An 11,185-nucleotide genomic window follows, 5' to 3' on the forward strand; every position below is an offset into this window, starting at 1 on the left:
GGCTTTACTACATAATTATATACATTTTACTTGGTTAAATAACTGTTGTTGGTGCTGTATTACTCTTAAAAAGAAAGTCAGATACGGCATTTTCTGAATTCAGCAGAGAGAAAACAGAAAAAACCTAACACACAGACCATATGTCACTGAGAACGACCCCCGAAGGATTTCACAGGCCGTACCTATATTTGATCAAGCCCCCAGCTCAGACCCAGTCGTAGGCCAGGCACAGAATCAGAAGTAACATCTCCATTCCAAATCTATTTAAACTTCAGTAGGCATAGTATATAATTATATACATTTTTCTTGATTAAATAACTGTTGTTGTATTGGTATTACTCTTAAAAAGAAGTCAATAGGAGCTTTCAAGAAAACAAAGAATAATAGATGTCTAAGAAATGTTCATTTAAGGAGGGGTACATCCTGACATCTGGAAGGGAGGGGGGGAAGGTGTGTGTGTGTGTGTGTGTGTGTGTGTGTGCGTGCGTGCGTGTGTGCGTGTGTGTGGGGGTGTGTGGGTGTGTGTGTGTGTGTGTGGGGGGGGAGGGGTAAATAGAGGTCAAAGGGTCGTGGCACCTGTCAAAATGAGATTTGATGAAAGCATGCCCCTAATGTCTCTCTCATGAAGTGTCACTGAAAAACTAATGAAAGCTGAACGGGGGCACAAAAAAAACAAGTGAACTGATACAGCGCCCGAACAGTTCATTTTCCGACTCAACCTAAGCAAACATGCTGTTTACAAGCAATAACCACTGCTGTTTCATTACAGCTTCATCAATAATTACCTACAAACGTCACTCCGTACCACAATTTACTGCTTCATCTCTGATTGCGACACAATGAAGACGTCCTGAACCCCCCCTCCATTATCAAAAGTAAAAAACGAGGTTTTCATAAATGACTAGAATCACCTTGTGCTGAGTCATCCTTTAGTACGAGTTACTCTGATGTAGGTTTTCGGCTGTTTCTCACCTGTTCTATCGACAGGATACAAATCAGAGATTAATTAGAACTTTGTACGTCTCTTTCTTTCATAGCTTTGTAGGGCAGCAAGACAAATCAAATGTCTGTAGCTTTAATTTTCTGTCGGAACAGGACATTTTAAGATTATACCTCTTGAAAATGTTGCTGTCCTCTAACATTTCGGAGAAGAGTTCAAAATATGTAACACTGATTTAATTTATGTGGTTGCTATGAATGAAATGAATAGAGCGTTGCCCTACAATTTGGCCTAATTTCACTGCATGTAAAAAAAAAAAAAATCTCATTTAAACAGTCACACCCCTTTTTCATAAACCCCTCCCATTTCACGGTCAAATAAAAGCCTGCCTGCATCTTCAGCTTGCATCTTTTGCTTAACCGGCTGCTTTCAGAGCTACCGAGTTAGATTGGACGTACAAAGATCATCAAGATGGTCCCTGCAGTTACACTCTACAATGGAGCCAAGATGCCCTTAGTTGGTCTGGGAACCTGGAGGGTAAGGCTAAGCTTTTGTACATTTCTGTAAAAAAATCACTGCAAGCTCATCTGTGTTGGTCCTGCCTCTCACCAAATGCTTTCTGTAAGCTTTTAGAAACTTAAAACCATATTGTACATTTTCATGCTGATGTACTGAACACCCAGAGTTGTTAGAGTAGAAATAAGCAGAGAAACCACTGCAGTCACACTGTGCCTTGCGTTATCTGCACACAATGGTAAATATTAACATTTTACTGCAGGCTAAGCTCCACCTTTTGATGGTTGACTAAAGGTCGTTTTATCTGTATGCAACTGAAGATACAACAGAAGACAACATGCTACATGCTAAAAGTAGGAGCTTTAAAGTTTTTGGAGTTTAGATTAAAGAAAGACATGTGGCCATGATTAAAACTACTTCAAAAACAACAAGGCTCACCCACACTTGCTTGATTTCAGTCACTTTTTAGGCAATTTATGGGTTGAAATAAATGGATGGCTGCAAATTGAGACATCATTTACTATGTTAACAAAAAAAAGGGACATCAAGATATTGCCACAAATGTTTGATGCCTGAGCGTTTGCATGTTTGTGCATTTGCCTAAACCTTCGCAGGCCGAACCGGGGAAGGTCACCGAGGCTGTGAAGGTGGCTATAAGCAGCGGCTACAGGCACATAGATGCTGCCTTCGTGTACGAGAACGAAAGAGAAGTTGGGGAAGGAGTGCGCGCCATGATCGAACAAGGAGTGACAAAAAGGGAGGATTTATTCATCGTCAGTAAGGTACTCCAAAGAATGACTTGCTGGAGAAATAAGGGACAAATTGTGTGGAAAACAAGGTTTTCCATGCTCCAAATTGTCTCCAATTTCTCAAACCATGGAAATCTAAATTTCACACTAAATATGTGGCCTGTGTGGCTATAAATATCACTGAGCAGTTTGTTTAGCCAAAGTAAAAGATGTTTCTAAACAGCTACAGAGCATTTCTTGTAGCATCTCCTGTTCAGCTACAAAGTGTCCCACTGTGTTTCCAGCTCAACTTTAAAAACTCTGCAATAATTCAGAGCTTTAGGCCATCGTTCCCACATTAGCAAAAATATTGTGGCTATGTGAATATTTTCATCCATTTTCTATTTTTTTTTTTTTTTACTGAGATAATCAACCAACCATTGAGTCACTAATTCTAGTAGTTTTCTAACACATCAAGTGTATTCAGTACTAATAAGTACTACATCTGCTGATTTTACCAGACAAAGTCACATGGCAGCAGCCACAGTATGGCAGTGAAGCTTACCAATGATCCAAAGCTACTGACTGACTCAGAAGTTTTGGCTTCCTTCAAAGGGCTACAGACATCCAGAATTCACTTTGACAAAAAAATTATTGTGGCTCATGCTTGTTTCTCCTCCTATATTAACACTTCTTTTTATGTGTGTGTGTTTCTCAGCTATGGTGCACCTTCCATGTTCCGTCGCTGGTAAGGGGAGCATGTGAGAAAACTCTCAAAGACCTGAGACTGGACTATGTGGACCTTTACCTTTTACACTTCCCAGTAGGAGTACAGGTCAGCCCACAATTACCCTAACATCACTTAGCATTGGTGACCTTACAGAAAAGTGCATGTTTGCTACTTAACATTAATTTTAGAAGCTAAAATCCAAATTTCTTTGAGCACTTCAGAAGCCCTATAGTCATTACCTTCACCCTGATGCATAAGAACTGCATTTTCTCCTCACAGCCAGGGGAAAAGATTTTTCCATCAGACGAGAACAACGAAATCATTTGTGATGACAGCTACTTCCTGGACACATGGGGGGTAAGTTAAACAGCCACTGAACAAACAGACCAGCTCTTCAAATGGTTTAGTGTTTTTTTAAAAATTTTTTTATAATTCTTGCGTATCATTTATTTAAAAGGCAATGGAGAAGCTGGTGGATGATGGTTTGGTCAAAGCCATAGGTGTTTCAAACTTCAACAAAGACCAGATTGAAGCCATTCTCAACAAGCCCGGCCTCAAATACAAACCAGCCAACAATCAGGTAATTCATACAACTGGGTTTTCTAAATCATATGAAATATATTGGAAAAAAAAATAGATTGATAACATTTGAGTGCTTCTTTAGATTGAGTGCCACCCATATCTAACCCAAGAGAAAATGATCAACTATTGCCACTCAAAGGGCATCACAGTTACAGCTTTCAGCCCCCTGGGATCTCCAGACAGACCCTGGTGAGCTGACCTGCCATTTGCAGAACTCACATCAGTGTCATCACTCCAGAAAACTAAATTATCACTAACTGCAAACAATTCACGTCCTTTGAAAGGGCTTCCTCTGATGACCCCCGTCTTCTAGAGGATGCTACCATCTTGGCCATTGCTAAGAAGCACAACAAATCTCCAGCACAGGTAAGACAGGAGCTGATGACTCCTTAAGATTAAAGCTACTCTTTCTTATGTGCGACAAAAAAATTAATGTGGTAAATACTACAGACTACAGAGGTCTTTATGACCTTCATTTTTCTGTAAGGTCATTATGCTTCTCCATGAAAGTGATCTTATAACGTTGCTCTACAAGATCACTGATAACAGCAGCGCAAGTGAACGTGAGAAATTAGTAAAAATAAAAATATTGTGCTCTGGTGATGTTTTGATCAGCTGTGAGACCCTGAAATGTCTTAAAAGTTTGAAAATGTAGGGCGATTGATAACATCAGTGCCCAAAGGCACAGATGTTTATCATAAGAACATCATAAGAAGGTCATTTGTATGGTGTTTCGGGGTGAACCACCAAATATCACATCGTGCAACGGTTTCTGTTTTTGAAAATATGCTCCTCATATTCCCTTCCTAGGTTCTCATGCGTTTCCACACACAGAGGAATGTGGCCGTCATCGCCAAGTCAGCAACACCAAGTCGGATCAAGGAGAACTTCCAGGTAAAACGACCTTCATCAGCATCCATGTCAAAAGGATTTAGGAAAAGGATCCTCAGCTGTTAGGTTCTACTCTTTCAAATCGATCTCGTCTCTCTTTTAGTTGTTTGACTTTGAGTTGAGCCAAGACGACATGAAAACGATCCTGGGCTTGAACAGGAACTACAGAGGATTCCCAGCAAAGTGGTGAGTAGAAATGACACACCATGTAGTTCGTGTGCTATTTTTCCACCTTTTGTCATGTTGCAATAACCTTCAAAGAGCTAAGGAGAGGATGGGCGTTACATTAGCTTTATGTCATGTTATTCCCTCATCAAAAAAACATACCTGGAGTTTTGCTTTAATTCTTTCATGCCAGTTGATGGTGCGAAAAGGCCATTTGCTGATCTCCCAAATAACTTAAAACACAGACATCTGTAATGTGACAAAATGTGGAAAATTCAGGAAGTGTGAATAATTTTGAATAAGAAACGACACATAGGCATTAAACTGTCGACTCCTGCTTCGAATCGTGAAGTTTAACAATGTTCCATTGTCTCCCCCCCTCTTCCCAACAGGGCCATAAAGCATAAAGACTACCCCTTCAATACAGAGTACTAGCCGATGCAGCACTGTTTCTGCTTGATTCTTCTTTGTGGGGAAAAAAAAAAAAAGATGAACATATTGTGTAATTAAATTACTGCCTAATTATTGTCTATGGAACCTGCAGGAAATGTCACCAAAAAATTGTTTATGAATCTTTAGTTAGACATTAAAAGGGAAGAAAATGGTTTAAATAAAGGCTGATTTGTAATATGACTAAATCTAGAAGAAGCAAGAGTATCGTGACAATATTATCTCCAATCAAATGAAAAATCATTAAACAGTTTATGTTGATCTGCCACAGTAATGAACATCTAGTCAACAGTTAGTTTGCCATAATGTTCTTATGGACAACTGTATTTGATGCACTGGTATTGTGTAACATCTACTGAATTTGTTGAATTAAAGACTTGCTGTTCAAAATGCCATTTTTAATGTCTGAGGCTCCTTTTCTGAGCTCAATGTCTCGCACTTCAAAGAATGTTTGATTCTGGAGAACTAGTTCCCCAGAATCAAACATTAACCACTCAGTTTATTTCTTTCACCATTAAAGATAGGAAACAGGATAAACTTGTGACATAATTCATGACAGAACTTTATTGCACAGCTTTATACACACAGATAACATGAGAAGTCAAAGCTGGCGGTTGTTTCGTGAGTTGATACGCATGACTGCAAAGTGCTACATATGAGTCAGCCAAAGACAAGCTTTCTGGATTGCAACATGTTCAGGTTTTCAGTGGTATATGCTTGGAAATTGACCAATAATATGTAAATCTTAGCCGCAAATTGAAGGAGCGTACTTAAATGTAACAGGTGGTGTCATAAAAATATTTTTATCTTAAAAATGCAAAGGTTTACCAAAGTCAACATGCCCCTGAATTTAGAAAGGAACGCCAAACTTAAGATTTAAAACTAAAAAATAATTTGATATTCTTCAGGGATGGTAACAATTGAGGGACGTCAGTAACTTAAATGCAGCTTAAAGCAGAACTCGATTCGCAATGAGACAGACAAATGGAAAGAGAAAAAAATAGGACTATGCTAATATTATGCTTCTGCTCTCAAAAAAAGTAAAACAAACAAAAAAACTCTTCTAGGACATGAGCACGTCCAGAGTGCGAGGAAGCAAGTGTGGAGCACCTGTGGAAAATCTGTTGACTTCCCTTCAGAACTCGGTGTTGAACGGGTAATCCTTGTGTTTCAGGCCCCTACAGAAAGAAGGAAAAACATTAAGGTGCAATAGAAAACCTCTCCTTTTGTGGACTTTTCATCTGTTTGTTGTACTGCTGGATTTCATAATGTAGACAAAATGAACCAGTCAGTTAGCGTTAGAGCAGCTAAACAAAATAGTAAGCTTTTGCATATTATTATGACTAAGATCACTGTTAACGCCATCTCCTCCACAAGTGCTGACTCAAAAGAAATTAAGTCATATTTTTTATCATAGAAAATATAGCAAATATCTTCTACCTCATTGTAGGTGCAGCTGTTGAACTACCTTTAAACATAAAATTTGGTCTTCACATGGATTATGAAACTAATTAGATTATTAGACAGCAGAGAGATAATGAGAAATAAACACTGATATATTAAAATAGCTAATATTAACTCAGACATGAAATAATCTTGTAACCATGCAAAAAAAAGAACCATCAAATAAAAGCACAATAGCAATTTTTATTTTTACCAATGCATGCTGCAGCATCTCCAGTTCCGATTGAATCCCAGTATGGTCTTCATTTCTTCCTCGGTCAGTTCAAAGTCAAACACCTGGAACAGTTAAGTAGCTCTTGGGTCAGATTTAGAGCAAGAAAAGCAAAAAAAAAAAAAAAAAAAAAAAAAAAAAGAAAAAGAAAGAAAAAAAAAGTTTTTTCTCTGAAAAGCAAAATATAAGCTAATCACCGAAATACCTGGAAATTCTCCTGAATGCGTTGTGGAGTGATGGACTTTGGGATCACAATCACGTTTCTTTGGATGTGGAAGCGGATCAGGACCTGGAAAAATATGGAAGTGGGCAGGATATTAAACATGCATTAAAGTTGGAGACAAATAGCAACAGCGTCAAACATACATGTCTCTTATCGTCTCTGTAAATACTGCTGATTGTGTGCCAAGAAAAACAAAAGGGGAACACGAATTAAGGTTTGTGGCATGAAAGTTTTTCTGTACCTGAGCAGAAGTCTTTTTGTGCTTGTCAGCGATGGCCTTGATGTTGGGATCGTCCATAAGTGAGGGGTCTTCTGGCTTAGCCCTGAAATTGAAATCACTTTCAGGGGTCAAACATTGTTCATTCACTGCAGTGAGAGCACACAATAACCAGCAACATGAATCAATTCAGCGCACAACATTTACTGATGTAGCTGATGTTTAGTTCACAAATTACAAAATACACCACACATAGGCAAGGAGGAACAACAGTCACATGCTGAAACTAACCAAAGGGACGTGACAGACTGAACAGCAGGGAGGAAAACAAAAATAGCAATGCAGATCGTTTTCTGGGGAGCTTTAGCCGCCCCAGCGGATACAAACGGTGACATTTCTGGGGTCTGTTTGTGGCTCCTGACTGCAGCTTCGTTCTTCTCATGCTGAAAATGCGCAGAGTGCTGTATTTAAATGCTCATCTAAGACATGAATAGCGCTGAAATTATTGTCTTGATCCGAATAAGCCCACTGCTACAAAAGTGTTCTTTAAGCTTGAGTCCAGTCAGTTTTGATGAGACTTTTTGATAACTCGACACATTTCTTTTTACCATTGGGAGTGCAGCTAGTTCTGCACAATACGTGTGTTTCTTCCACATTACAGACATTTACACAACATTTTGACTTGGACAACATACCAGGGTCTGTCAGGGGACCCAAGAGGGCTGTAAGCAGTCACTGTGATGCCTTGAGAGTGGCAGTATTCGATCAGCTTATCCTGGGTCAGGTATGGGTGGCACTCGACCTGGGAAGGAAACGCTATTAGGCAATGGCACAAGTCAGCAAGAGCTAAGGCACATTGCACACAAATATTGGGATTTCATAGGCAGGCAGAAAGTAGAGCAAAATTGTCAAGAGGAATAAAAAAAAGAATACTTTCTTCTTTAAAAGAAAATCTGAAATGTGTGGCTTGCAGTTTACTCTACCTCAGTACTGAAAGGCCCTTTTCTTAGCTGAAGCATTTTGTAGCAGGCTACATGTGAAGGTATTTAGTTAAACATGTTTTTGTCAAACAGGAATCATTAAAGACTTTGTGAAACAGGAACCTCTCACATAGAAACTGGTTACATAAAATAAGCTACGCAGTGGTAAACAATCGGCATGAAGAGGAAGAAAATGGCCGTCTCTACAAGTTTTGCCAATTTTCTGACTCTGCCAAATCGAATGCATAGAATCAGTGAACATCAGTTTTCAAGTCTTGATCTAAATAGTTCTACTGGAGCTTTTGCAGGAAGGGAAACCTCTGCTCTAGTCTTTGCTGCCTTCAACATGTTTTTTGCATCATCCTCCTTACTCACATCCCAAATAATGAATCTATTTTAAAAAGATAGATTCGCTGATATAAAAGACAGAAAATGTCTTTGTCTGGTGCGTAAGAAAAAAGAATGGGCCTTTAATTTCATTAGAAAGCAGCAGCAGAGCAGTGATTGAGAGCAGTGGCGCTCTAGAAGCACAAAAATATAAGGTCACCCCAGATAATCAGAGTGGCCTGTGGGAAAGCTGCTATGGCTCATTGGGAATGGCCAGAGCAGATTGGAAGAGACAGATAATACCATTACTTATGCCCTTTCAAAGAGACAAACTGGACATGTTATTAACAGCAATACTCTTCGGTTTCAATGGATGACGTAAGCAGCAACCTTTAACGACCAGCGTTTTGCTAGTCGTTAAGGTGGCGACTAAGGTAAACTCAAGCTTACCTGGTTGTTGGCAGGCTTGTACTTCAGGCCGGGCTTTTTGAGGATGGCTTCAATCTGGTCCTTGTTAAAGTTGGAGATGCCAATAGCTTTGACCAAGCCAGCGTCGACCAGCTGTTCCATACCCTGAGAATGAAAAACAAAGGCCAAACGATGCATTTAATGACACAAGCAGTCTACTGGTATTATAAGTAAACATGCACTGCAACGTTTCTGCCTGCACAGTTGCTCTTTTTTTTTTTTTTTATAAATCAAATCTTTTTTTATATCTTCACCAAGGACGTCTGCATTGCTTCAATATTTGAATGTGATACTTGAATTTTCAGCAAACTGCAGTTGAGAGAAGTTATGTTTTACCAGCTTACCTCCCATGTCTCCAGGAAGTGAGTATTATCGCCGATCAGCTCCCCATTACCGTCCAAAGGGAAAAGATCACCACCGGACTGGACAAAAAAGAAAAAAAAGAAAGAAAAAACATTTATTCAACCATTTTTAGCACAACGTTAATAAGAAACTAGATTTAATAGTAAAAAATTTTTTTTTCTGACACCATTTAAATGGCTCATTAAAACGACTGTGAAAATTGTCACGTGTGGAAGGTGTCGTCTCACCTGGCACCCCATGGGCCAGTGCACAAGGTAAAGGTCAAGGTAGTCCAGTTTAAGGTCAGCGAGCGTCTTCTCGCACGCTTGCTTCACCAGGGGCTTCTCGTGGAAAGTGCACCACAGCTATGAAGCAAACATGTTTCCGAAACGAGCATTTTAAAGAACAGCAACATCAACAGCGTGTCAAAGTATTTTTATAGCAGGCATGCGACGAGACCTTACCTTGCTGACTACGAAAAGATCTTCTCTCTTGACCACGCCCTCTTTGATCATGGCGTTGACCCCTTCGCCCACCTCCGTCTCGTTCTGGTAGACCATCGCGCCGTCGATGTGCCTGTAACCAGCTGCAATGGCTGCTTTCACTGCCTCTGCCACTTTGCCGGGGGGAGACTAGAAGAAAAAATACAAAAATAGACCCAGCTTAAATTGTCCCAACAGATGAACAGAAACAGTAGATAGGTGGTTGGAGAGACTGGCAAAGGAGTTTATGGATTTCAAAAGTGAATTCACATAATAAAACAGCACAATTAAAAGGAATCATTGCCTTTTACATAACCCTTTGGAGAGGGCTAAACTGTTGGCTGAACTGGCCAACAGTTTTGGCTTTTAAAAGTCAGGAAGGATCATTTCCCATTCCTACTCGAATTTCTCACACTGCACTATTTCAGGTTGTGAAATTTGCTCAAAACACCGGCCACTTATTTCTGCAAAACAAAAACTATTTGGACAGGTTAGGTGTGTTCGCGCAGGAAGTTTTCCAGATTGTAACAGGAGTTGATCTGCACCACCACTAGGCAGTGTGACAAAAAAAAAAAAACAAAAAACAATAAACTAAAGTGGGACTAGCTTATCTAAGGAAAATAATTCTTTAGTTTTTTTTACAAGTGGGAGGCTGAGAGGTTTTCAATGCAGACGTAACGTCTTGGGGACTTCCTGTCATTTAGCCTGAAGTAAAATAACTGAGATTTTGCTGATTCTCACTGCATGTCGTGTTAACTTCAGGCTGTGCTCACCGCCTATTAGCCACGGTCAGTGCTACACCATCAAGACGCGCTCCGTCAAAAAAAACAACTTCACAGCACGCAAGAAAAACACTTTTAAACACCTGAGAAGTACACACACACAAAAAAAGGCTCAAGCCAGGAAGTGAAACCAAACTTTCCTTTTCGGCTCTTTGGACTGTGTGCGTCGCTCTTCTTTCCCGGGTTTGGAAAACGCTCGGCTAGCTCACCTGAACCGTTAGCGAAAGCAAATACGCAGCACTTTACTTCCACGGACAAAACTCACCTTCCACGTGCCCAGTCCGAGGATGGGCATTTGGGCACCTGTGTTGAGTTTAACCGTAGTGGCCATTGCTGGAGGACGGGCAGAGCCTGAATGTGACGCGGCAGGTCGGAGTCGAGCACTCAGTGAGAGCGTCGGGGATCGATTAGCTAAGCCTGTTAGCAGACTTTCCTGGAGCCGAGCCCCCAGCGCACCACGCGCCTCTGTCACTCCGTTTATTATTAGGGAACACACGCATCGCTTTCTATTAATACTCGGAGCCCTCTGAACCTCTTTGATTTAGAGAGTTCATTTGGATTTTATGTGACACATCTAAAATAAAAAAATAAAAATCGCAGATATAAGGGGAAACAGAAATAAATCGAGTGCAACAGTTTACTTCCACATAACATCCAATTTGTCCGTGCAAAAGAAAAAAAAAATTC

General features: G+C 40.1%; 2 protein-coding genes across 2 annotated transcripts; one reads left to right on the top strand and one right to left on the bottom strand.

Moving 5' to 3' along the window:
• Window positions 1–1,342: 1,342 nt before the first annotated feature.
• LOC129375579 (aldo-keto reductase family 1 member B1-like) lies at window positions 1,343–5,397 on the top strand. The gene is made up of 10 exons (XM_055054777.1): window positions 1,343–1,477; window positions 2,071–2,238; window positions 2,903–3,019; window positions 3,194–3,271; window positions 3,372–3,494; window positions 3,579–3,685; window positions 3,781–3,862; window positions 4,307–4,390; window positions 4,491–4,573; window positions 4,945–5,397. Exons 1-10 carry the CDS (start codon window positions 1,412–1,414, stop codon window positions 4,985–4,987), a joined length of 951 nt encoding a protein of 316 aa, XP_054910752.1. The 5' UTR covers window positions 1,343–1,411; the 3' UTR covers window positions 4,988–5,397.
• A 138-nt stretch (window positions 5,398–5,535) lies between these two features.
• On the bottom strand, window positions 5,536–10,933 carry LOC129375580 (aldo-keto reductase family 1 member B10-like). Its single transcript, XM_055054779.1, has 10 exons — window positions 10,764–10,933; window positions 9,699–9,866; window positions 9,483–9,599; window positions 9,237–9,314; window positions 8,875–8,997; window positions 7,813–7,919; window positions 7,142–7,223; window positions 6,883–6,966; window positions 6,660–6,742; window positions 5,536–6,180 (listed from the first exon to the last, which is right to left on the bottom strand). Exons 1-10 carry the CDS (start codon window positions 10,827–10,829, stop codon window positions 6,138–6,140), a joined length of 951 nt encoding a protein of 316 aa, XP_054910754.1. The 5' UTR covers window positions 10,830–10,933; the 3' UTR covers window positions 5,536–6,137.
• Between the last annotated feature and the right edge of the window lie 252 nt (window positions 10,934–11,185).

This window comes from Poeciliopsis prolifica, unplaced genomic scaffold, assembly GCF_027474105.1.
Source record: "Poeciliopsis prolifica strain line A6 unplaced genomic scaffold, Auburn_PproV2 SCAFFOLD040, whole genome shotgun sequence".
Classification (NCBI taxonomy): domain Eukaryota; kingdom Metazoa; phylum Chordata; class Actinopteri; order Cyprinodontiformes; family Poeciliidae; genus Poeciliopsis; species Poeciliopsis prolifica.

What these genes read in the sequence shown, in the direction of transcription:
- LOC129375580 (XM_055054779.1), bottom strand. Translation starts at nt 10,829, where the DNA reads ATGGCCACTACGGTTAAACTCAACACAGGTGCCCAAATGCCCATCCTC. An exon ending in TCGGACTGGGCACGTGGAAG is followed by an intron (nt 9,867 to 10,763) that starts GTGAGTTTTGTC and finishes TTTTTCTTCTAG; the next exon opens with TCTCCCCCCGGCAAAGTGGC. An exon ending in ATCTTTTCGTAGTCAGCAAG is followed by an intron (nt 9,600 to 9,698) that starts GTAAGGTCTCGT and finishes TTTGCTTCATAG; the next exon opens with CTGTGGTGCACTTTCCACGA.
- LOC129375579 (XM_055054777.1), top strand. Translation starts at nt 1,412, where the DNA reads ATGGTCCCTGCAGTTACACTCTACAATGGAGCCAAGATGCCCTTAGTT. An exon ending in ATTTATTCATCGTCAGTAAG is followed by an intron (nt 2,239 to 2,902) that starts GTACTCCAAAGA and finishes TGTGTTTCTCAG; the next exon opens with CTATGGTGCACCTTCCATGT. An exon ending in ACTTCCCAGTAGGAGTACAG is followed by an intron (nt 3,020 to 3,193) that starts GTCAGCCCACAA and finishes TTCTCCTCACAG; the next exon opens with CCAGGGGAAAAGATTTTTCC.